The following is a 26,779-nucleotide window of genomic DNA, read 5'->3' as shown; positions in this document are numbered from 1 at the left end:
AGACTCACCGCCGGGTTAAGACAGTTGAAAAATAGCTCGGAAACATTTTCAACCAAAGGACATTAGAGGCAATCAGCAATATTAAAAAGCACGGCTTGTGTGTGAAATGACAATACACTTGTGTATTAAAAAAAAAAAAAAAAAAGAAAGAAAGAAAATTGGCACTCACGCATACCTGTTGGACCTTTCTTCTTTCTGGTCTCCATTTTTTTACCCTCCTACTAAAGTTTTCATCTGTTTGTTTTGTTTGCCATCCTCGGCCTCGTCACTCCCGCATGACAGAAGCTCCTCCCACCACTCCGACCACCCTTTCTCGTCTCCACCTGTGGAGCAAATAAACAGACAAAGCCAACGTCTCGTGCATATCTGCGTTTGTCTCGCGTAGAGGTGCTCCGCTTTTCCTTTGCGTCATCTGAAAAAAGGAAAAACATTTCAATCCGGGATGTTAATCTTGAGACTTTTTGGCCACAGTTTAAATATCGGCCGTCAAATTGTATCCGACAGAAGATCGTGGGAGGATAATGTGGCGTGCTGTGCCACAGGCGTGAGCAAACATGAGCACGTGAGTTGATTTTTGCCAATTTTGGTCATTTAGAGTCAAAAGTTAGCAATGAAACAAATTGAGTGGATTAATGAGCGACAAGCAGTGGTTTACATCACCAATAATCATCAATGTCATCCAGTAATTGGAAGAAAATTATGGGTAGTGGCTGCTTTCCTTTCTTTTTGGAAGTGGATGAGTCTAACTCTTGAAGAAGAAAAAAAAATCGTTCATCATTTTCCCAATTTATTATTTGAAAAATCACAGACCATTATGGGTGAATTTAGAGCAAAGATATCATCGTAAATCATACATTTAAATTGACCTTAATCAGTAAACAGTACATCCTCGTTGAGGTCAACGTCATTAAGTCTATCTCAACATATTTCATTGTCGTCATTAAGCGCTGCCAGTCTTTCATGGAGCTTCTTGGTGAAAATAAGCAGACGGTGACGCAGATCTTCATCGTATGGAAGAACAGAGATGTCAAAAGAGTTTGTAAAAGACACAGGAAGAGACCTGAGATTTGAAGAGTGGAAAAAAAAAGAAAAGGTAGAAAAATTTGGCTCGCTGAGAGCACAAAGTTTGTGACCTGACTCGTCCTTCCTAGATGGGCTCATCCGACTCCTCGCTCTCCCGCTCCTCGTGCAGGGAGGACAGCGCGTGGACGGGGCCGCCGGGCGAGCCCGGCGACTCGCCGGGCGAGGAGGTGCACGGCGACGCCGGCTCGCGCGCACTGGCGGAGTCACCTCCTCCGCCGCCGGGAGAGGACGGGCCATCGCGGGCGGGCATCCCTGGAGAATCGTCCTTCCTCGCTGCATCCTCGTCCCTCCTGTTCCCCTCGCCCCAAAGGTCCCGGTCCCACGTCGGGGAGGAAGTGGTGGAGGAGGGCGGCTGGTGCTTCTTGGCTTTCCTGTTAGCGTCTCGGAAGCTGGCCAAGGGAGGGCGGAGCCTCACGCCGCTCCGAGTCGAGCCCTCGATGGCTTTCTGTAACTAAGACCACAGAAGAAGAAGAAGACAACAAAAGTCAACTTCTTAGTATCAATATATTTGCGCCATTTAATTGCCAAAAAAATGTCATCTGCCCAGGGACTTCACAATCAACAAAGTTGGCCAGTGCTCAGTGAACCACTGACATCGTCCGAGAATCTTCAAAGTTATTTTGAATAACAGTTGCCGTCTTAACATGTATCTTGAATTGAATCCCACTTGAAACATGAAGCATAAAGTGGACATTTGCGGTGATAGTTGTAATTCAGCCACGCAGACGGTTCATTGATTCCCTGCGGCAATGAATTGTATTGGCCATCCCCATTACATATCATTTGATGTCACTATTTGTAGCGCAACTGCTACATACAGTAGATGACACTGAATCATTTTTGAGACTTTCTCAGTTTACTGCTTTGTGGTAATACGAAAGTGCACACAGATAAGTCAATAAGAAAAAAAACAAATTTAAAAAAAAAAGGACTCTTACCTCTTTGAGTGCGACAACACCCACTAGCTTGCCAATACTGGTGACGTAGGCATGACTCAGACCCAGCAGAGAGAACAGAGTGTGGGTCTGAGTAACAACAGAGAAGAAGAAGAGGAGGAGGAGGAAGAGGAGGGGGGGGGGGTAACGCCGTGCAGTGAGTGTTAAACATATTGGAATGCGCTAGCATTCTGCTGGCGTGGCTGCTCTTAAACACATCCCCTACGCTTACAAACGTCGGATTGCGTTAATGTGCCGCACACGGTTCATATGGCCCATAGGATGCAGCAGGCATGAAATTCTTCTCCCAGAGTTTGCAGGCACACGATCTCAAATTTCAGAATCAACATAAATGAATACATTACATCCATACAGACATGGATTTGTCTTTTTTTTTCACTTTACTCAAGTGGTGTCATATCTGAAGCCCAGCCGCTCCTCCCCCCAACCTACCAAAACAATCCAATATAAAAACAATAACAACAATAAATAACCAAGCAATAGAGTTGAGCTTTGCTTGGTTCCTCGATTCAATTCCAAATCCGACATTTTGAAATCTGCCTGATTCCAGGAGAATCGGGACGTTAGTCCCCATTCCACTCCATTCTCGATCCCCAAGCGACAGCTCATCGCAATTCAGGCACTTGTACCGTTTCATTACCTTGTGCAACGACGTTCTTTCCACCAGCTGAAAGGGGGAGGGGTCAATCCGAATCTGCTCCAGATCTATCGGCTTGTCCAACTCGGCCTCCTCCCAGGCTTTGATCTGCGTACGGGCCAATGACACGAGCGCGCTTATCGTACGGCGGCTTGACTTGTTAGCGGCTAACGCGAACGGTGGAGGTGCTCTACCTCGTCTGGCGACATCGTGTCAATCAATGTAGGCGGAGCCGTGTCCTGGAGGGATGAATAAAGTCCATCGAGCCGCCGCCATCTTGGACAGGTCCAAAACGGCAAGTGGGGTGACGTACCTGTGCGTCAGTCGGTCCAGTTGATGACGATGAGGAGAAGAGTCTCTGAAGGGTCCTCCGGACGGAAGGTGCTTTGCGCTTGTCTGCGGAGGTGAACAAAGAACGGTCACAAGGACAGGACATGGGAGAAAATCCCGTTGGACACCAGCGGGGAGCGATATGAAAAATCACCCTTTGCTTTACCTGTGCTTGTGTGATTGCTGGAGGGCTCCTGAACTCTGGTGAACGGGATGGGCCCGTTACATTCATCCAGCCCCGGTGCACTCTGAAAAAAATCACACGCTCATTTCTATCGGCCTCGCGCCACTGTGGCAACCCATCTTCCTCACCTTGTCCGTCCCCTCGTTCCCGCCCTCCTCGTCCACAAAGGTGAAGGACTCCCAACTGATCTTGGAGACTTGGCCCGGTGAACTTTGACCTTTCTCAAAGACCCGCCTGGCCGGCGAGAGCCACCAGTCGATGGCCGCTTGGAGCTCCATCCTCTCGATGGAGCCCAGAAGAATCATGGATTCTTTGCAAGCACGAAAGGAGCGGTTAGCCATCGTCCATCCAATTACGATGTCACGTGATGTTGGTGTCTGTCGTCATTCTTTGCCGCCAGGCCTATTTGGGCAACATTCGCTGTATTCACGAGACGTTTCTCACTTCTCTCACCTTTGGAGTCAACTAGCGGGATGGTTTTCAGTGTCGTAGTCTCCAGCAGACGATTCAGTTCCCGATAGGTGGAGTGAGACGACAAGAACTTCACCTTGCGCACCATGATGTCCTCCACAAAGATGTTGTACTTGCTAGCGGAACACGACGGGTGTGACGAAACGGCGCTGGCCTTCTCGGAGCATCACAGCGCGGTACCCGCTTTACCTGATGTGCCCGAGGGCCAGCTCAGGCAAGTACGGCAGCTTCTTCACCTGGATGATGGAGTCGTAGAGCGAAGGCTGCAGACCCTGGGCCACCATGTTGGCCAGAATGACCGCCACCATCATGGGCAGGATGTGGGAGATCTGACCCGTCAGCTCAAAGCAGATGACTGCGGTGGAAACCGTGTGAGTGACCGCTCCTGTCATGGCGGCCGCGCCTGGTAAGCGAGCGCAATATATTGGGGTATCGTGCATTCGTATTTTGATAGTCGATTCAATTATTTATTTGGGGGGAATGAATTTCAGTTTCTCAGCCAGATATTTTCTGGTTTCTGTCTTCCTCCCCGAAGGCAGACTGATTATCGTTGAGTTGAATCAAAGTAAAATATCTGTTTGAACTCTGCAACATTTTTAGGCTACTTTCTCATGTTACAGACCAAGTCAGTAACTGAATAATATTTCATTCATGTTTGTATCATTTCTACACTGTCAATTTGAAATCCAAAAAAAAATATCGAAAACATTCAATCATTCTTTCATTTTCTGCTCCGTTTTATCCTCACAAGCGTCGTGGAGGTTGCCGGAGCCTATCCCAACTGTCCTCGGGCAGTAGGCGGGGGACACCCTGAACCGGTCTTCAGCCAATCGCAAGGCACACAGAGACAAACAACCATTCGCATTCACACTCACACCAAGGGACAATTTAGAGTGCTCCATTCACATGCCATGCATGTTTTGGGAATTTGGGAGGAAACCGGAGTACCCGGAGAAAACCCACGCAAGGCGCGGGGAGGATAACATGCAAACTCCACACAGGAAAGCCGGAGCCGGGATCGAACCTACAACCTCTACACTGTGAGGTCGACGCGCTAACCACTCGCCCACCGGGCTGCCAGTCGAAAACATGTTTTTTTGTTTTTTTTTTAATCCGATTCATCAATCAGTCAACAAAAGATTCACAGTCATCCTTTGAAGGCCGCAATTCAATTTCCAACAGAAGGTCAAGCACGAAGGACAACGTGGAAGCCCGCGACTGACCAATGACGGCGTAGCCTCCCGGCAGGATGCGATACACGATCCCGTCAAAAAGGATTCCATTTGGGAACAAAGTCGCCATGATCTCCCCGACCAGGCGACCAAAAGCGGCTCCTAGACAAGCGACAGAAGGACAAGCTGGAGAAGACCAACCAAAAGAAACTGACCAAGGTCAGCAGCTGGTAGCTGTGCTTGCATTCTTCCCTCCCCCGCCACAAAAAAAAAAAAAATTCTAATCATAAAAATAAATCCTCGTACCTAATATGAACACTGGCATGAAGGCACCCGAGGGGATGGGCATCGTGGTGGAAACCGCTGACATCCAGAACTGCGACACAAAAGCAGGATCGGGGAGGGACGAAGAGCGATCCGAGAGATTTTTTTTTCCTCACGATTCGAGTGCACACTCACTTTGCTCACCTTCATGACGAGGAAGAGCAGGAGGATGACGAAGACGTTGACCTGAGGGTGAAGCCACACGGCCGAACGGCCCAGGCCGGGCGGAGGGGCGGAGGCTGAGATTTTGGTCCAGGTGAAGTTGTCGAACAGGGAGTTGATGCACTCTCTGGGCATGAGCTGCCACGGGCGGGAGGGCGCATGATGACGCTTGCTCGTAAAAGTCCCAAACTCATCTCAGAGAAAGGTTCAATTCAATCAAAATGCAGAGGCGCGGCGCATGCTGTCATTGCTCTCGTCCCCACCGGCCAAACTTGGCAATGGAGAGGACAAAAGAAAATGAAGTAACAGTACAGCGTGCTCAAACTACAAAATGAATTAGTCCATTTGTCAATTTTCGATGGCCACGGTCACGGGAGCGGGAGACAAACGGCGGGACCTCAACACAGAAATGACGCAACTTTTTCAACAAACAAGCCGTCTCTGCGCCAAGATTTTTGTTTTGACTTGTGAGTAAAAAAATCAACGGTAAGAGGGCTAGCTTTGCTGACAGGGTACTTCACAACACGGAACAATTTGACAGATGCTGTACTGGGAAAAAAAAGGACGTTTCAAGCTGTCATTCGTGGTCAAATCACACCTAATAAAAACAGAATTACATGCGGTTCATTAAAAAAATAAGCACCGAGGTTTGCCTGAGCGAGCTCCGCTAGCTTCAAGCTAACCCACAATGCAAAAGGCCATAGGCAGGCTAATGAAACTCGCATCAATGTTGCAGCGATACAATCCTTTTCGCCTGACAATTTGAACACAATTTAGGAAAACACATGAAAACAGACAATATAATAATCCTCAATGGCATATTTTCTTTATCATCTGCGAAAAATATTACTGCATCTTACTAAGCAGTTGTAACTGTTTTCTTCAAGTCTCGCAACACGTCTGCATTGGAGAGTCTTTGTAGCGTGAATAGAGAGGTAAAATATCTCATCTTAAAATGTGTCTCTGTCATGGATTTTACGTCGATTACGGCTGCATCCCCGAAAACGAACGTGAGTTCACCGTCATTGGGGTCCGGCGACCAGTAAGTGAACGAGCATGTGATTGAGTCTTCCTCACCTCACCAGCCATAAACTGTCCAAATCCAGAAGGAAATGTGAAGGTGGCGATGATCAGCGTGACTGCGCCTGGATAGATCAGCCGACTGGACGGACGCACACACACACACACACACACACACACACACACACACACACACACACACACACACACACACACACACACGACCATCCAAGGATTGCATTAAAGTGACAAACACACAACAAACACACACTGATCAACTCCGTCCTGCCTGCCTTTCTAATGGCCGCAATGAGCGCCTCCAGACTGTTGCGCCGAAGGGGAGCAGACATTGAGTGAACACCTTGCCAAAAGGTTATTGAAGCTCTCCTACTTTTGTGCCACCGAGAGACTGATGAGCTCAAAGACAAGAAGCCGTGCAAAATAACGTGCTTTGTGTGAGTAGATGTTCAAGAGAGGCCTTCTTCTGGTGGCTATCGCAACAAGGTGTGTGTGTGTGTGTGTGTGCGTGTGTGTGAACTCACTGTTTCGTCAGAAAGCGTGTGAGCACCGTGGGTCTTCTCATAAACAGGACCACCTGTCTGTTTAAGTAGACGAAGAACGCCCCAAGGAAGCCACACGAGATTCTGAAACCCAAGAGACGAGTCCCTCGGATACGTTCCCATTTAATTATGTGTGTATATACACACACACACACACACACACACACACACACACACACACACACACACACACACACACGCACGCGCAAGCACACACTTTACCCGATAATTGCAAAGGCTGGCAGCTCCTGCAGGTCAAAGGGAAAATCCATGCGGAAGTTGGTTTTGAAGAGAGCCGTGATTGTGACTGAGAGTAGAAAACAAAAAACAATCAGCTTCAGTTGAAGAGTATTTTTTTTCCTTCAAGAGAAAAATAATATGCTTGTCACATCCAGTCTGGATTACTAATTCATTACACAGCCAAATCACTCCTTGTCTGCTCACAAAGCCTCAAGGTCAAATTTTCATGTTGTCAGGGGATGACTGCTTTGTGATTTCTTCACTAAAATTTGAGTCTTCGATCCTAAATTTCAACTGGACTTAACCTTCTCATGCTCCCTCTTGCCTATCCGGGAAGAGATGAAGTCAAATATCCTCCAAAAATGTCTTTCATGTCAATAAAAGCCAAAGGAATTGGTCATTTTGAGACGCTTTCTGGATAACGCTGCTAACCAACAAACAAGTTAGTAATACAGGTGCGGCGCAACCGTCAGGTGATTTGACGAACTTGGAATATGTGTGTGTGTGTCCTCCCTTCCTCCGCCCTTGTACTCAACTGCTCCCGATCGTGCCTTCCTCACCTGCAACTGGTTCTATCCGACGACCTCATGTATTTAACCTCGTGTCTTGTTCTGTCTCAGAGCCAGTTTGTTCTAACGATGCATCATTTCTCATTGCCGCCACTAACCCCAAATAACCTCAGGTCCGGTTTGCGCAGCACTTGCATTTGGGTCCCGTTTTTTTTTTTTTTTGAAAGCACTCTCATTTTTATTTTATTTCATTGACGACCATGCTTCTTTAACTTTTATTTTAGTTATTTGATTAGCTTTCATGAACGATTGTAACCGTGATCCGCTTAAGTACACAATGCAATTACTTTTGCCAACACGGTTAATGCTATATACCGGTCTATTCTCCCAGCGTCCCCACATTTGGGCAACGGTACAAACACACTGCTTTCACCTTTATACTTGAGAGGGGAAAAAGACAAAGGACTGTGCTGTCACAAGCGGCTACTTTCTATAAAATACCAGCACTGCAGTATTTGCGGTGTGTGCGTGTGAGTGTGTGTGAACTGCGTCTCACCGGCATCCTTGTTCCATACAGAGAGCACCCTGAATATGAACGCGCTGAATGTGGCGGCAAAATATCCCCGCCAGTAATTCCTCACTGCAAAGTAGGTAGACGTGACCTCAATACTGAACAACACCCCTGGTGGTGATGAGAGGAGGGGAGAGAAAGAGGAGGGATGGAGGACAGAGGAGGAAGAAGGGAAGGATTAGAGGGAAAACACGGGGAAAGATGTGGTCAGAGGGAGACCAAAAAAAAAAAAAAAAAACAATACTTGGGAGTTGAGGGTATAATCATACACAAGAGGAGTGCCACTAAACACACGAGTGCGCTCTTAAGTAGACATACACGTAGACACACATTAGTGGTTTGGTTGGCTGAGAGTTAATAGTGTCGTGCCTTGTGATACGAGTGACCAGACTTGCAAGTTTTTCGAGATACGAGCAGTTATTCCCACTGATGTTTTTTCTTTTGCTATGGCATGTCTGTGGCTCGTAGATGAGTGAACAATTCTTTCAAAATGAACCTTCAAGATTCTCATTTCCACTCGCAGTTGAAGTGTACTCTAAAACTAAACATAAAACAAAGAGAATGAAACCTTGTGTATTTAAAACAACCACAGCTTTTCCTTGGGAAAGTTCGCTTAGCTTAATGCTAACACACAAGTAAAACGCCATTGACATGCTAATGTTAGCAACAAACACCGGGGCTTTAATAAGCAACAGATATTTCGACATAAACGAAGGAATGACACATGCAGACAAATAGGAAACAATTCTCACAGCCTTATATTTAGTTTATCCTCAACGAAAAACGACTGATTTTATAGCAGCAGTGAGTCTCTTACAGTGGCAGCAGTAGTAGAAGAAGAAAAAGAAGAAGAAGAAGAAGAAGAAGAAGAAGACGAAGAAGGAGAAGAAGAGGAGGAAGAATCGTCTTCTCTGTTTGTGTCTGCATGACTGTATTACGCTGCTTATCGGTGGCCAAGGCGGGCACATCAGCAAAAGCAGTCGTGTTAAATTTTACAAATTTTACTCTATATCTTAACTAAGTACCATATCAGAGAGATTGAGTGTGACTTTTCCTTATTTAAAAAAAAAAAAAACATTGAGGTAAATTTTGGGGCTTGAGTTCCCCTACAAAGTCCTCTTGTGACCAACAGGTTGGATTTTGCTCACCGCTGGTCGCTCTCAAGTTTGCCTGAAGCAGATAAAATCAGTCAAAGGTGCTCAAATACAATTTATCACACCCAATCTCTCATGTTTCGAAACCTACACGAATATGCCCGCCGAGATGATTGATCATCCTGCGGATACTGCAGGGACCATAGTGGAGGTTGGAGAATGGCATCAAAATCAAGCGATTACAATTCCTCCACCATTTCCATTTCTCAGCACTTAAACATTCATGCCCCTTTGAAGCAGCAAAGTGTCATGAACATGATAAGCACTTGATCACTGTATACATCTCCCAAATTTGTACAAGTTGTAAAAAACAAAAAAGGAAAAAAAAAGCATCAAAAAGAGCTTTGAAAGCCATGTTGTGGGGTGCAAAGTTGTACAGTACCTCCTAGTGGAGTGCCGAAACAACATCCCACTCCAACGGCACAGCCAACAGTCAGAATATCTGTGTAACCGTAAGGGTTCTACTGACGCAGACAACAGAAGGGGAGGGAGGGCGGTCGGTCGGCGAAAAGGGTTTCGGGGGGTGGTTGATGGGAGAGAAAGACAGAAAAAAATAGTGAAAGCGGAGATGAGAGGGCGGGAGGAGGATGGTGGGGGAGAGAGAGAGCAGCGGGGACGGTGGGGAAGCAAAATTGGATAAAGTGAATAAATAACGTTCAATGGATTTTTACGAGAAGGTGCTAATAAAGGCGTGAGGAAACATAACAACACAGCAAGGGGATAATAAGAGCGAAGGGAGCACATGCATTTGGGCGCAAGCTTTGGCTTCAAAGGGACAACCATATTTTTATTTCTTTGATGTGAAACATAGGAAAGCCAATTTTCACAACAGCAAAAACGTGAAACATGTACTCGAGTTGCCCAACTTAAAATGATATCGATATTTGTTGCCTTGAAAATTTGAGTTCACCCAAAATTCCCAATTTTTTTATTTATTTTATTTTTTTACAGTTTAAGTCATCAAGACTGATGATGACTGAGTTCCATTTTAAACCTCCGGATGGGACTTGCCTCCCACTGGAGCAGCAAAACAAGTGGCCACTCCCACAGCACACGCACACACCAACAGGTCCTGGTTATGGGTGCCATTCTAGGGGTTGAAAGGTCAGCAGGGTGTGGGGGAGCAAGGGGAGGGAGCAGAGCAGTTGGAATGAATGAATGAGAGAACACAGGGGTGGGGACAAAGAGGGATATGAGAGGTCAACATTATTACACATGCCAGACATTAGCGTCACACTATTAATACAAAGAGATACAAACAGACGAGGTGTTGGTAGGGGGTGTTCAGGGCACATGGCGGCTTTCAGGGTGGGGAGGACAAGTGAGAGAGGAAAATATTTTTCCCATTTTTATCTTCAAACAGCCCCAATTGGCACATTATTTACGCCTGCATTGCTGTCGATTAGCTTGCCAAAAGAGGAGCGCCCCGGTTTACAACAATGTCGATGTATGGCGTTTCGAGGTTGAGTACGGCGCGCAAACTACATTTGTACCTTGAGATACGAGTTAAACATGTTCCTTGACCGAAAGTCTCAAATCAAAACATCTCACATTATTTTTTCCCCATTCAAATGAATGGAAATGCCAATAATGCCGTACCAGCCTCCCAGCGCCCCCACCAAAAAAAAAAAACCCCAACAACAACAACAACAAAATAAATGTAGATACAGTCACGACCTATTTATGTTCGCACTAAGCTAAGAGCTTAAAATACACGGTATTTCTCTTTGTTTTATGTTTAGTTTGACAGTAACCTTCAGCTGAGAGTAGCATGAAACAGCTTGAAGCTGCTTATTTTTTTTTTTTTAAACTGCCACTTGTTGCAAAGTAAGCTGAGTCAACTGCCACCATACACTGCTCGCATCACAAGTCTGCACTCGCAAGTCAAAGTAAAAAAACATGGACGGATCACATGTTGAAAAAAATCGTTAGTTGGGTCCCCCGTATCTCAAGGCACCGCTGTATTGATTTGGAACTCCCCCATATGATGTACAAGGAACAATTGCGTGAATTTTGTTATTTTTTTCTATAACTGTGCCATAATTCTGGTGGCATTCAGAAGCGGACTAAGTCCTCAAAGTCCCCACGAAAAGCCGAGATTCTAAATCCACAGCCACTTACTGAACGGGAGGATTTTCAAGAATTGCCAAACATGTATGTGAAACATGATTGGAATGATTTTTCGGGGTGGCAAAAAATGGGAAGTGTTTAGTTTGAGCAACATTTAGGATGGAGGGGAGAAACAGCACACGTCACGTTCGTCGGCGTATTGCCCTGAGGCTCCGTCTCGTCTTACCTCGTAGACGCCAGAGAAGATGGACATGAAGCGACTCAACACCGCGGCACAGATACTGGCGATGTGGACGAATGGACCCTGAGGGAGGAGGCGGACGAGGCGCATGACGGAAACATACAAAACACAGAAGACCGTCTCAAACAGGGAGTCGAAAATGGGTCGCGCGGTATCGAAACACATCCATCAGGGCCTAATTGTCGGGTAAGATGGCCTCCGCCGCTACTACGACGAGGTGGGGTAGGGTGATGGGGGTGTGGGGGGGACTAATGCGCTCCTTGGAGGACTTGAATAATCAGCGAGGGGAGGCCGGTCAGGAAAACAAGACAGATGATGATTTATTATTCTCTAAACTCGAGGAAAGAACAGATAGAGTGCCAGAGCAATGAAGGGGGGGGGGGGGGAGAGTGACTTGGGGCAGTGGATGCACGCGCAAAGCTTGTTCTCCTAGTTTTTCTGTGATCTGACGAACAAAAATGATCAATCAGATTTTGGTCAAAGCTTTTATTTGAAAGCCCCGACTTTACCGGCAACAGGACGTTTACTCCGATATTGCCCGAGTGTCGAGCAAAAGTAAGGCGCAGGTCGTGTTTTTGTCTGCTTGGGGTCACCTCACCGTCCGCAGGTTTTACAGTTGTGTATCTGTGACTGACTGAATGCGTGTGACTTTTAAGGCGGGGCCTGGCCTGTCGGGTGTCGTGAGACTCTGTGGATCAGAGCGAGTAAGGTGGTTGTTGACTAGCTAACCGTTAGCCACTCTGCATTCTGAGTGACTTGGCACAAGTTTTTGTTCCAGTACCTTTGTTGAATAAAGTGACAGAAAGTGATTATCCATCTAAGGGTGAAGGTATTGCAATTCGTTCTGACACGCGGAGGTAGGCTATATTAAATTAGCTAATGACATTTAACCTAAACGTAAGCCAGTTGCTCTGTCTTCGAGGCACTCTTTCCTTCCTTCTTGCTCTGCAGTGTGGAAAAAGAATCAATGCCCTCATACAGCCGGTAATTCACAAACTAAGTCCGAGAAAGCCACAATGCGCTGAAGCCGCAAAAAGTGAACCACAATCTAGTGAGGGACGACTGTATTTCTGAAATTCCCCCAGGTGAACGTTTTGTGGGAAACTTTCCCTCAATTGAATGGAAAATTTCCCCCCTCCTTGAAAGCCGAATGAAAGCACAGCGACAGTAGCTTCAAAAATCGAGCTACGGCAAGTACGCCGCAGCTTTTACCTCTTTGCCCACCGGCATCCCGCTGCCCAAGCCCGCTGTCAAGCCAATGACTTTGGCGACAAAGGCCTTCAGGGTCAGATACTCCTTCAGAACCACACCCCTCAGGATGGTTTTCAGTTCGGGGATACCGGAACCTGGAGCCGAGAGGGGATGTGAACATCTGTAAAGCGCTTGAGAGGGGTTGATAGGTGACTCGGGGCGGTGGAGTGGAGCATACCGATGGCCTGCGGGGAAACCAGCTGACAGAAGAGCGAAGCAAACATGACCAGGATCATGGGGTAGCTGATCCAGGCGAGGTATTGGAGCGCCACGTTGCCCTTCAGCTCCCCGTGCATCCACTTGTAGGCTGCAGGACGAAGAGCTCTGTCACTCAAACGTAACCCGGGGGAGACGGGCGACGTAGACCTGACGCTGATGCGCAGTGATGCCCCCCCCAGCCCCTCCCACACACACACACATACACACAAACACACCGCCGACGCTACCTTGCAGACTCTTGGCGCTGGCGTAGTCCATACTCCAGCTGACCAGTGCCATGGTCAGGCCAAGGAGGACCAGGAAGATCCAGTCCTCCCCCATCTTGGTCACAATGTAGCGCCGGCCGCGGGCCAAGCAATCTGGAGCGGAAATTAATGATTCCATTTATCAGTGCGGCTCGTTTGTGACACTCAGTTGTGGTAACAATCACTGCGAGTAATGATGAGGATGATGAAGAGGTGAAAGACTTCATTAGCGCAGATTAGGGTGAGCATAGATAGCGTGTAGGATCCGATGTGAGCAGATTTTCCTTCTACTGTCAGTCCATTTATCAAGTACGGACATGGCGATGGATTATTCGGTTGATTGACTTTTGTCAGTTGTGCGGATTTGAAGTGGTGGAAGCAAAATTGAGACAAAATGTAATGAAAAAAATTAGATGAGAAAATGAGGAAAAATAGCAATCTATAGTCCGTCTCATGAAAACTTAGCATGAAGCTCGCAGACTTGAGGCAAAGTGCTGCACGAGTAAGTAACATTATTTTTTTTTTAATGATCATTAACTTTCTTGATTGTTGCCTGGGAAAAGTCACATGGGTCAACTGCCTTTTCGTTCGGCGTACTGCATCCGTTTTGACACAAATGTGCTTCCTTACCCTAGTGAGGGCATGTCTATTTATCCTGTTAGTGGCCAACAAAACTCCATCTCGCGATATGAAATACACCGACTGCTAATATTGTCTGCTTGTAGGAAGGCGGCTAGAAAAAGAATTAGCACTAAGTGACAGCCAAGCTATCTTGTGCACAGTTTTGTGGATGGGAAAATAATTTGCGTTCTAGTTTCTGCAGCAATGTAATTGAGAAAAATGCAACTGTACTAAATGGAATCGTCATTTTTTTTTAATGTATCTACCAGACTAGAAAAATCATGTTCAACATGAAAATTGATCAGGATCTAATTTGATAGACACCCACCAGCCATCACACGAGATTACACTTCCACAACCCGATGTGATTCAAAAGAGCTGTGTTATTATGGCGACTGTATCTATTTAGCCTTGACCAAGATAATGCTGCTCACGTGTGTTTTATTACTGTGGCTACATGGGGACGCATCATATGTGACACCACTCTCAATGCGTAACGCTGCGAACAACAGCAACATGAGGAAACGTATCAGTCATCCTTTTTGATCCTGGCATTGTTGGGTCACACGTGATCACAGAGAGGACCTCAGAAATGCATATGGATGGAAATGTGCCGCTGGATATGTTTTGGACAATCGCTGATCTGAATAGATGAGCTACATCAACATACAGTGGTGCCTCTACTTACAAAATTAATTGGGTCTGGAAGAAATTTCTTAACTAGAACTTTTTGTAAGTAGAGACGCGTTTTCCATGTAAATGCCCTAATCCGTTCCAAGGCCCCCCAAAATTCTGACATAAATGTTTTCTAAAGCATAAAAATGCATCAAAATATGCAACAAATACATGTTACAATTACATTCTTGCACAATAAATGAGAATTGTGCGTAATGTAAAAAACAAAGAATAAAGAATAAAAATGATGGTCATTTATATTTTAACTCATCGGTTTTTTTGCCCTCTTTCGTCCATGTTCTCTCTCAGAAGTGTTTTTTGCCTGGCGTTTTGTAATGAACTGATCCAAGGACGTTTGCTTCTGTTGGCTTTAGCAATCCTTCAAGCATGTCCAAGGCAAACATCAGCATAGTGAGCGATCGCCCGACTCGTCAACACTTTATCTGGGTGATTCACATTTATGAGGGAAGAATGATGAGGACGCTGTATCGACACATATCGATCGATCTATCTATCTATCTATCTATCTAGCTATCTATACGCATAGACACATACGGAAGAGGTCCCTCTTAGCCAATGGGATGCCAGGAAGATGCTCGGTAACAGCCAATGGAAGAGCAGCTAAAAGTACAGCATGTTGCGTTCAGGAAACTGGGAGCTGTGAGTAGCAGCCCACACCTTTTGTATTTTGAAATTTCTTTCGTAACAAGAGGCAATATTTTCCTGTTGAGGAGTTTCCTAATTTGAAAATTTCCTATGAAAAGACGGTCGTAAGTAGAGGTCCCACTGTTTTACTCAACAAGGATAACAGCGATAATGCTTGTTGAACAGCCCCGGCGCTCAACCTTGACATTTGGAGTAGGGGCGTGGCTTCTTGGTGGACGAGCTGTGACTGAGGTGTGACTCCAAGACGACGGGGTGCTGATGAAGCTGATGTCGCCGTCCGGCCCCTCTGACCGCCGCCGCGTCGTTTTCTCCTGCCTGCCTTTGCCATTGTCGCTCGGTCAGCAAACGGGCCGCCTCCCGCCGGGCGAAGTTTCCCAGGTGCTCCCTGTACTCCCCGTACAGCTGCGGGCAAAAAAAAGATAACAAAGAGCTACAAATGAATACAGTACATAAATGTTGCTTTGGGGGAACGCTAAAGAATGCTTCAAGTTTCTATAAAGTGAAAAGAAATGGTTTCTGAATTTGACACAGCGTAGAGAAAAGTGACGTGAAGCACCCTGCCAAATTTGAAAGATTACAAAAAAAAGTCACCGTATTGGAAGAAATTAGTACAAATCATAGTTGCCTCTGCTACCTCATCTCCACGAATGCTAATATTAAGCATTTTTTATTTTTTAAATGTTCCAAATTCACTACAATAACTGCACAAAGGATAATTAGCTATTTTTTGACCAGGCTGGACTGGTCGAAAAATAGTCGTCGTCTTTGGGGGCTACCCGGTGCCCGCGGGTAGCAGATTGGTGACCCCTAGTGTAAGGGATACACACCAGCCTGAATACCCTGCTGACAGAAATAGACAAAACGGGCACGGAGATCGGAAAAACCCCTCCCCGAGCGGAGGCCTGTTTGGGACTGCGGCCACACGAGGAGATCCTGGCAGGAGCGACTTGCCACATCTTCCCCTTCCGACGATGTTACACCTTCTACCCCGGTCGCACGCACGCACACACAAACACAACATGACACCTTGCGATCGGTTTGCGCTCGTTAAGAGCAGTGAAGCTGTGAAATCCAGCACATCCGGGCGGGTGCGGGCGCAGGCGCACCGCGTGCAACCCAAACCCGCAAATTGCGCTCGTCCCGTTGATGCCGTCGCCACGGAGCAGAGCGAGATGCTAAAATGATAGGGTCTGCACTTTCGGCTCTCATGTTCACATGGGAAAGGAGAGCTGGCCAGGAGGCCCCAAAGAGGACTGGAGTTCCTCTAACTGGCTATAAATCTCCACTCTCGTTACGCTATAATGTGTAATCGGTAGGATGGAAATGACAGCAAAATCACATGGCGCAGCACTTTATGCAGCTATAGGAACTCGAGTCACATGACTTGACTCGATACGGAACAAGTCACCATTTTTACGACTTTGGGGTCTGATTTATCCATTCCCTGAACCGCGTATGTATCGCCACTAGGGCATGACGAAGATGCGAAATAGCAGGCGCACCTTTGGGTGTTCGCTCCCGCTTTCAGATTGTCCACGCTGTCGCAAAAGCGGTGCTGAAAGTCCCGGCCAAATCCAAATAAATAAATAAATATGAACATCTTTTAAATGTGACACGCAACAGAAAAAAAGCCAAATTCGATTCAAACCATTTTGAGGTATGTGTCCAAAAAAAAAAACAGGACCTCCAAAGTAACAAAAACCTCACGACAGAAAACAAAACACGATACGACAGGAGCACACAGACACTCACACAGCTCACGATGATCCAACAAAGACTGACAAAACTCAGGGAACAAAATACAAGCAAAGTGACGAAACAAACGAGAAACACCTGGACGGGACACAAAGGGTCAAGCGAGCTGATTGGTTAAACACAGGGGACACTGATGACGAGAACGGGCGGCGACAAAAAAAAAAAGGCACATGAGGCTCACAAAACCAAATGTAACCAAAACAAAAACGGAACCGTTACAACGCGCTACCCTTATAACGTGCGGATGAGTGATGTCGCTTGAGGCGCGTTCTCACCAGGTTGGACTGGACATCACACACTATTTATCCACGCCACAACGATGAGGCGCTCGAAAGTGGAAAGCCCTGATCCACACAATGGCTGACAAGTCAGCCCGATATGAGCTGAGAGTGAAGAGTGAAATGACATACTTGCCTTTTTTTTTCCGCACGAGTGACATGCAAGTCAATTAAAGCCAATTTTTGCCAAGATCAAGAAATGCGGCATCTGGAGTTAGTTGCACTGGAGTTTAAAAGCTCACTTCAAAACAATTCATGAGGAGTATACGTTGCCGATGACTATTTCACCGACATCAAATGCGACGCTCTTCCTGTGATTCTCTTTCTCTCTCTGTCTATAAAAGACGATTTTGTATTTCAAATCATGACACGCTCCTCCGCATAATCAGCGCTCCCGGATGGGCGAATCCAAAGTGTGCCCGCGGACTTGATCTGATCAACACATCTCGTTAAAAGTGGACATCATTCGTCTGAGCTGTCGGCATTGAAATACGCACACGCACCATTAACGGTCAAGACCATGAAAAATTCATCACAAAAAAAAAAAAGATTTCAAGAAGATTCATGACCACGACGAAGGTCGGGAGAACTCCGAGCGCCTCGCCCGTCCAGCCTTTCGAGGGAAACAAGCGAGCAAAGAGGGGAAAATAAATCCAAAGTCTTTTCTGCCCCCCTCCGCGTCTTTACCTCATCACTTGACTCGAACATGACTCGGCAGCGTCCGTGGTGGTGCGCCTTGTTCTGTCACCCGTCCGCCTCAACAGTTCCGCTGCGGCGCGCGGCAACGCCGCGCCTCCCATCCGTCAACATCGGCGCCATCAAAGAGGCCGCCGCCGCCGCTAAGCAGGGGGCGACCTGCGCGCCATTCGCAGAAGCGGCAGAGATGGGCCGGCGTGACCTTTGACCTCTCAGCTCAGCCACGAGAGTCGGGCCAATTCAAGGCAACCACATCCTCTCTCTGTGGATCTTTTTTTTTTTTTTTTGAACCTTTGTAATTGTTAAACTTTATTCTCATAACTACGTATTCCCTTATTAGGACTCCATACAAATTATTTATTTTATTTCCAGGCTGAATTATTGAAATAATTGAATCCATGAATAATGTTTTTTTTTTCTTGAAAGTTAATATGAACGTGTAAAAAGAATATGCCCCTGCATTAAAAATTAAACCTAATTTCTGCCAAAAAAAAGGAAGTTTTTTTTTTTTCTTGCAAATGATACCATTTGCAATACATGAGAAAATACACAGCTCGGTAAGTTATTCCGAATGTGACAAAATATTTTTTGGTGCCATTTCCAACTAATTCTACAATCAGTATTGAACCACGGATTTATACACAACTCTATCATAAAAGTTTTCTTTTTCATTTCGCTGTTTTTTTCCATCTTTGAGTTTTGTATTCACAGATCGTTCTTTTTTTTTTTTCAAAAAAAAATAAAGGAAACGGCTCATTTCCTGAAATCACAATCAACTGTGGCATACTTGGATCATCAATCAATATTTGTTGAATCGAACACGGTTTGGCCTTCGATGAGAGAAAAAGTGGTGGTCGATCGATTTGCAATTTTGACAAGACAGAAAGCAGACTGTCCACGACACCCGCATATTTACTGGGTGACCTCAGGGAACGTCAGAAAACAAATGAAAACCTCGACAGCCAAATGTGGGAAAGACATTGAAAGCTCCATTTGTATCTTGGCTGTCTCCATCTGTCAACCTTTTATGTTTACCTCGATACAGTCATGTGACCTTGGGTGTCACTTACGCACCGGCTGGAGCGCCCCAAGGTGACCCCGTGCCAACTTTCACACGCTTCTGAAGTTTGGAGCTGCCGGATATTCGCACACATGGGCTCATTATCACTCTGCCCTTTTACTCCTTTCATAAACTCGACACGGGTAGAAAAGTGGTCGGCCTTAATGTACAGCTCTGGCGCTCAGTAGCTGCAAAAAAAACCCCATTCATCCTCATACCTAGGGACAATTTAGAGTGTTCAATAAGCCCGCCGTGCATGTTTTTGGAATGTGGGAGGAAACCGGAGTACCCGGAGAAAAGCCACGCAGGCCCGGGGAGAACATGCAAACTCCACACAGGGAGGCCGAAGCCAAGATTGAATCCGGTATCTCTGCACTGTGAGGTCGACACGCTAACCACTGGACCGCATGCACACACGCACACACACACACACACACACACACACACACACACACACACACACACACACACACACATATAAAGTATACTGTACAGGTTGGGGGCATTTTTGAACGGTCCCTCTGAGGTTGTATTTGTTTTTGCTGGATCTCAGCCAAGCTAATGAATGCAGTGGCTGAAGGTCAGCGTGACCCTGAGAGTTAATTCAAAGCGTAATTGCACATTCCAGGGCTCCCTCACCAGAGCGGACGCTGCATATTCATAAATTTCTGCGTGTTTGTGCGTACGAGAGCTACACGGCACGCCGATTGTGTGCTGAGGCCTTACAAGAATATAACCCTGTCCCACAGCACAAGGTTAATGATCAAATTTGACCCGCTCACTGACAGATAGATCAGGAAATTACCCCAGCAACGCGCACACACGCATTCCACGAGCAACCATATGCACACCCTAATTAACAGCACAATAACAACACCACGCCTCGTCCAAACACCGCTCAAGCTGTCATGTTTTAATTAATGCGCTAAAAAGAGAAAAGTGTGCGTTTTTTTTTTTTTTTATCCACATGCTACGCCCACAGACATCGCAGAGGCGCAAACGTTCACGTCTCCAATAGAGCAGGAGTGGGTCTATGAAATCACAAAAAAAAAGCTGCTGTGCAGTAAACACTGGCTTATAACATTAGGCACAGCTGCACCATCTCATGTGATCCAGTGCGAGCGACGTGTGACGTATTTTGCTTTTCTGCTTCTAGTTTCGGATGAGCTGTTTGTAACATTTGCCTCGCTTTCCGTCTTCAAAGCCGTTCCACATGCGTGTTGTTGCGGAAATCCCTTTGAGCAGTTATATTCGATACTGCAGACCTGACACCAAGATATTAGCATACAGTTTGGCCTCACTAGTAACCAGTCAACAGTGTTATATTTTTTTTCACAAGTGTATGACATTTCTGCACAGAAGAACGAGTGAGACAAGCATAGGGCATTTACATGGAAAACGCGTTTGTACTTATAACATTTTCTCGTGCAGAAATATCTTCCAGAACCAATCAATTTCGTAAGTAGAGGTACCACTGTACTTGTACCGTACATCCCAAGTAGTGAACTAGTGGTGATAAAGAACATACTAGTACATGGATATCGAGTTCGACATCGAGGATCAAGAACAAAATGATTGAAGCGGATTCACGGAAAGCTCAGAAGTACTAGTAAGACAATTCAGTGCACTCATAGAACAATTAGCGCATACACGTTCCAAGATTGTGTCTTGCTTCCCACCCACCCCAAAAAGTTGAGCAACATAACCTCATATGTGTCTCAGGCCTTACCAGCAACTGATCAACGTTCAGCACCGTCTCAAAGGTATTAATCCTCGCCCGCATCTTTCCCGCCGCTGACTTTCTCGACACTCGCTAACAAGGCGCAATTCCTTGTGCTCACATCACAGTCTTAAATTTGCCCTTGCTCGTCTTTGCCGCGACGGCCTGTTGCCCGCCCGGCCGTACGCACCGCCGTCGGTGACGGACCAGGTCGGACCGGAGCCCCGCGCGCGCACACACAAACACACGCCGAGGTTGATACGGACACCTGAAACTTGACAATCAAGTGTCAGCAGCTCTTAATTCACCGTCCCGCACGCCGCTCCGATCCAGCCGAGTCGTGCGGCGCGTGGTCTAATGGAAGCGGGCCGCGCGCGAGCTTAGAGCATGACAATAACACTTGCTGACTGAGTAGAGACACTTTGACATTGCGCGTGGTACGGAGGGAGGCGGGTAACCGGGTCGAGTGCGGTGTTCGACGCTTGGACACAGCATTCCGACAGTGTTGGATCTGCGGCCTTCTCTTTGAGGGAGGTCCTTGGAAGAAAGATGACAGCAGAGGTCACCATCGAGTGTTTTGTGATGAACGATGGGCTGATTACGAATACGCTCCGCATCAACGCCGCTTGGAACATGATATGGATTCATTCAGGAATTAAAATAAAAACGAATAGTTTTCATGATGGGCAGCGAGGGGGGGGGGTGGCCCAGCGTTCATTCCAAAGAGAGGGAGCAGCAACGGAAAAGGCTCAGTCCCCTCTGAGCCTTCGCTTAGTTCTTGGTACCTCTCATAGTGTCCGGTCTGCAGACCTGAGGCACTGGGCAGGGGCGGCTGAGCTCAGAGAGGTCAGGTGGGGCGAGGCCATTTCAAGATTGGAAAACAAATAACAGGCTCTTGAAAAAAAAAAAAAATAACCCTCAAATAAGCCAGTGAAGGGATGCCAGAGGAGCAGTTGTGCGCTCCCTCTTACGAATATCAGTCAAGAGGTAAGCGGCAGCATTCTGGACCAACTGGAGACACTTCATGGAGGATTGGCTGACTCCAAAGTCAAGTGCATGAGAGGAATCCAGCCGAGATGCGACAAAGGCATGAATGGCTGTTTCAAAGTGCGCTTGCGAAAGGAGAAGCGTGACTTTAGCCAGCTGCCTGGGATGAAAGAAGCTGGACTGTTGTCGTCAAATGAACGAAAAAGCAAAGACTTTTCAATGCTACCTGTTCCGAGACACACAAGGTTCAGTAAATGGGGTCGAGTCTCATGATGACGTTTTATATTGGTCGGCGCTCTCCTGCAGGGCTGCTTCTTGAAGCAAACTCACAACAAAATCGTCCTCGCTGACCTGAGATGACGTCGGCATTTTTCCGTCCTCTGATCGGTTAGTTTCCAACATTGCGATGCGATCGTGGCGCTTTCAGAAGGTTTGGATTAGCCATACCTGGGCCATCAGTAGCTTGCATTTCGCCTTCCTCTCTCAGTCTTCAGCCCAAAAGCCCCCCCAGACCCCCACCCACCCACCATCACCCCTTCTTGTCCCCTTCCATCCGAGCCCCCTCCCCGGAGGTGAAACCTTACTCGTGGGTAAATTTAGCACACGGTGTGACCCAACGTTCACTGACACACTTCTCCACACCTCTCGCTCGCTCCCCGACAAGCGCTCATCCCTCCCACGAGGCCCGACGCACTGAAAGATGGCGCGTATTAACCTTTTGTCCAAAACAATGACAAGTCATTTGATGTTGTGTCACTGCAGATTGGCATTTCGTTTTTTTTTTTTTTTTTTTTTAGGAAGGTAGCGAGGGGGGGGGGGGGGGGGGGGAATCAAATGGCCTGAGGATCACGTGAAGTTTTAATGGCTTAATCGCTCGCATGGCAGTCGAGCTGCTGCGAGACATTTGGCAAGTGAACATTATCCCTTTTGCTCGCACGTAACATCTGAGACTTACAAGATCTATTTCGCTATCCATGACAGCCCCACCGCGTGCGACCCGTCCCCTTGAACAACATTTGTTTTTCTGACGGATACAAAGCCGGCGTGGCTTTGTCCTTGTTGATGTCATCGATACCACTTGACAGCGCCATCAGACAACAATTTACGTTGTCGGCGATAGGAATGATTCCCGGCTCATGAGTTGCGCCATGTGCCGGCCTAAAAAGCACGGTCAAAATTTCTTCGTTGGATCCGGGACAAACATACACAAGGAAGGCTTTTCCGTCGTTCTCAGAAGCTAATTCAGCCTCGTTGGTTTCTCAGTTGGCAATGTTAGCAAGACCAACTGTTTGGACGACAAGTGAGGCCAACTCGGTTGCTTGCTCTTAAACATGCCAACGGTCACATCATTTTGTTTTCTTCCGTCACTAAGAGGAGCAAGTTATCCAAATTTATTTCTACTTTTGTACTTGAGCACATCTTAAGAGTCGGAACTTGTTCATTTTTATTGAAATACGGGAGTTGAATCTGTACTTCTACTTTTACAACATTCAATAACTTGCGCTAACACGGTCGTTAGCATTTAAAATATTCAGGAATCAAGTGCGTATACAACTATTTTTAAAAAATGTATTTAAAAGCCAGATTGTATTGCGCTACACTTAATGAAAATTTTCCAGCAATATGATTTATTTTCCGGATGAAATAAGACTGATGCTTTCAAGCTACAAATTGTCCGAAAACAGTCATCATAACTTGCTATCGTGTGAATACATATTCTTAGGCTGCTTCTTAAATGACACCACTGCACACCTTTACTAAACTTAAAACATTTGTAATCGTACACAATCTGAATGATTTAGAAGAACAGCAATATTGAATGACAATTTGAGTTGACATCCTAACAAATGTGGCAAAACGTTGACCCGGGCTACTATTTCAACAGTTTAAAAACATTTTGCCTATGGCAAGGCCATTTGGTCGCTTTTAATGAGATCAAATAGCTTTGTACCAAATACAACAAAGAAGCATTTGCAATTGAATGAGGCCTGGAAAAAAAAACATGCGTGCATTCATTGGCAGCGCCAAGACCGTCCAGCCAATCGGAATGTCCCTCTGAAAACATGAACATGACTTCAAATGTGTGATGCCGTCACTGAGGAAATCCAGGCAGTCTTTCCCTTCGACGTGATCGACACGCGCCTGAAACACCTCTGCGCGTGAAACCCCTCAAATGTTACGACGCTCTAATTTCCTCTCGTCAGCAAACGCAACATGGTGGCTCCCACACCTGCGAAAACCTCAGCCGGAGAAACTGAACGAGCCCGATCAACCATTTTGCATTGAAAACACGTTTTGAGGGGGCGATCGGTCATGCTGGCCAATTGTTTTACAGCAATGGGACCGTTTCTTGAACTCATTTCAAAGTAATCCTGACTGTCGTCAGTGCGCTGCGCCTCGTTGACCTCGGCATTTTCCAGTCCTCTGATTGCTTGGTCAGAGCAAAACCGGTTGACTCCCAAAACACATCTGGAGTGACCTCCTAATCCATTTTATAATCAGCATGTCAGGTGAGTATGGTGTATTTGATTCAAAGTTTTTTGATATATATATTATTCGATCAATATTTCTAGACGAAGTAAGTTGCACACTTCGTATCGAATTAAAAGTTTCTGTGATTCTGATGTGGCAAAGTACCAAACGCCAGTCACGGCTAAACCCGGAAATAGCATTCTTCTGTACGAGCGATGGGGGGAAAAAAATGCTGACATGACTTTTTAGCGTGCGCCTCCGAACCCGTCTGATCAGGTATCCCGAATGTTGGTACTTACGTCCGCCGGCACGTGAAAACATTAGACAGCTTGCGGGGGATGCGCGGACGGCACAAGACGACGGCGGCAAGGAACTGAAGAATGTTTACTGAAGCAACTTGGGAAGTTATTAGAAATAAAAATGACGGCTTTGTGTTCATCACCTTCAGGCAAGTGTTTCACCACATGTGAGGAGACAGCCCCCCTCCTCCCTAAAATCAAACACATGCAGTTTTTACCCCCCCCACCCCCCCAAAAAACTGCCCTGACAAGAAATGTTTTTTTTTTTTTTTTTTGCACCAAGTTAGGGTGAATGCTAAAAGGGAAGGGTTGGGGGTGAAAAGCGGTGCTACAGGTGGGAGATGTGTTGCAACAGCTGGAGGAGCGCCAAAGAAGAAGGGAGAAGCAAGGCAAGCAAGAAGGTAGAAGAGGATGTGCAAAGACCTACCAAGGTCTGTTGGTATCTCAGAGCCTTCCTTTGCGATGCATCTGTAGCCATTGACACGCTGTCAGTGATCCAAAAATAACCTCGCCGGACACCCCAGCATTTCCACTGGCATGGACCAGCGACATGCGACAAACTCCACACGCTCGCACGGCAATCAAGTCAAATGCGCACGCACGCCGCCGCCATCCGTTTCACCCCCCATTTAGAAAGACTCAAGGTGCTGCTGGTGGTCTCGGTGGCGGTTTCCAGGTGGTCCGCAGGCCGGGGCACATCCGGCGTGGGCTGCAGGACCGACGGGCTGAGAGAAATCAGACAGGCGGACAAAGCGGAGCAAAGCCGTCTGATGAGGCAGCGAAGGACACTTTCCTTTATTAGAACTGCAGACACCTAATAATACACACACACACACACACATATATATATGCACACTCATGCACACACACTTGTTGCTCTTAGTAGAACCCTCCCTGCCAGCCGGCCATTAGAGGTGCTTGCCGATTCATTTGAAGGGGAGGTGGCGGGTGGGGGTATATTGGTTTGGTGGTATTGAGGGGTGGGCAGGAAGATGCACATGACACCCCCATGACAGCTCACATCGGCCAATGATGCAGGGGCAATCCCCATAACGCTTCAATGCCGCGCCAGTAAATGGTGACCCCCCCCCCCAAAAAAAAAAAAAACATGGAGGCTTGGACAGCACCAAGTGGAAAAGCTAACAGGGTTGTTGTTGTGACATTCCCGTCAAGGGTCACCACAGGGAGTCGCTTGCATGATTTGTTTGGCACATTTGAGGCCCGTCTTTTTTTTGTATCCATGTTGGGACTGGATTGGGGCACTGACAAGGTCACAGAGCAGGACTCCAGGCTCACTTTTTTTTGGGGGGGGGGCTGCATCAACTGCATCACATAATTAAAAACAATGTTTTTTTTTTTAAATGCTTGAACCAAATGGAGGCTTTCAGAGTGGTGGAGGCTTCCTCCCCAGCTACTCGAAAGGCTGTTGCGCACTGGTGCGCCCTCTCGTTTTTTTTAGGTGTACTGTTGAGAATGTAGGAGGCCCAAATCTTTTGCACAACTTGTCTGATCCGTGACTTGACGAACACATTTGGAAGGATAGCCACTTCTGTACCTTTCGGTTCTTCTTCTGGTCTCTGTTGCAACATGCTGATGACGCTCGCTGACATTCTTAAAACTCGGCTCGCTTGCCCCCATTTAAAGTTAAAATGCGAACAGCATGACGATGACGACGCTTTCAGTTGCACCAATTGTGATTTCAGCAGTCGAAATTTCAAGTCAGACTCCAGTCAGGTCACGCGACTGGACCCCCCCCCCCCCCCTGATGCCATCAGTTTGACCGTTGAAGGGATGTCCAGTCAATGTCTTTCTATGCCTTTCGGTGGGAAAATTGTTGAAAAATACCAACAACACAGAAGTCGTCCGCCTTCCCCGAATGCATCACGTCCGACCTTCGAGGTTTCTCTGTGGGCCGCTGAGGCAACATCCCTTCACATGTGTGCGCGTTGGTCATCTGATGACTTCGTGTACGCTGCCATCATGACAACAACAAAGGCACGGACACATGCAGATCCCCCTTAACCCCGAGCCGCTTTGTGGTTCACGCGCCGGCGCATAGCAGCCTAATCTCGCAGCTCCGCGGCAGGCCACAGTAAAAAAATGTATTACTCTGACCGCCGTGGGGCGGGGCGTGCGTGTGTCAACAAGGAA

General features: G+C 46.8%; 1 protein-coding gene across 2 annotated transcripts; it reads right to left on the bottom strand.

Moving 5' to 3' along the window:
* Positions 1-778: 778 nt before the first annotated feature.
* On the bottom strand, positions 779-25,605 carry clcn1b (chloride channel, voltage-sensitive 1b). 2 transcript variants are annotated; one of them, XM_019868980.1, is made up of 23 exons: positions 25,056-25,605; positions 15,541-15,763; positions 13,382-13,513; positions 13,114-13,242; positions 12,897-13,030; positions 11,670-11,747; positions 9,756-9,834; positions 8,205-8,330; positions 7,122-7,206; positions 6,882-6,983; positions 6,397-6,481; positions 5,302-5,457; positions 5,140-5,209; positions 4,885-4,995; positions 3,851-4,064; positions 3,644-3,777; positions 3,319-3,500; positions 3,173-3,254; positions 2,990-3,072; positions 2,871-2,915; positions 2,680-2,784; positions 2,022-2,108; positions 779-1,534 (listed from the first exon to the last, which is right to left on the bottom strand). In XM_019868980.1, the coding sequence occupies exons 1-23, from the start codon at positions 25,104-25,106 to the stop codon at positions 1,148-1,150; spliced, it is 2,880 nt and encodes a 959-aa protein (XP_019724539.1). In that variant the 5' UTR covers positions 25,107-25,605; the 3' UTR covers positions 779-1,147. The 2 variants fall into 2 exon arrangements, with proteins under 2 accessions (XP_019724539.1, XP_019724540.1); XM_019868981.1 differs by having other exon boundaries at positions 3,851-4,016.
* Between the last annotated feature and the right edge of the window lie 1,174 nt (positions 25,606-26,779).

The sequence above is a fragment of the Hippocampus comes genome, unplaced genomic scaffold (genome assembly GCF_001891065.2).
Source record: "Hippocampus comes isolate QL1 unplaced genomic scaffold, H_comes_QL1_v1.1 scaffold67, whole genome shotgun sequence".
Classification (NCBI taxonomy): domain Eukaryota; kingdom Metazoa; phylum Chordata; class Actinopteri; order Syngnathiformes; family Syngnathidae; genus Hippocampus; species Hippocampus comes.
Note: the sequence above shows the minus strand (reverse complement) of the source record. Positions and strands in the feature narration are given on the sequence as shown.

Excerpts from the sequence above, each read along its gene's own strand:
- clcn1b (XM_019868980.1), bottom strand. The coding sequence starts at position 25,106 with ATGGCTACAGATGCATCGCAAAGGAAGGCTCTGAGATACCAACAGACC. Across the intron at positions 15,764-25,055 it reads TGAGATACCAACAGACCTTG|CTGTACGGGGAGTACAGGGA; the intron begins GTAGGTCTTTGC and ends TTTTGCCCGCAG. Across the intron at positions 7,207-8,204 it reads TGTATGGAACAAGGATGCCG|TCACAATCACGGCTCTCTTC; the intron begins GTGAGACGCAGT and ends TTCTACTCTCAG.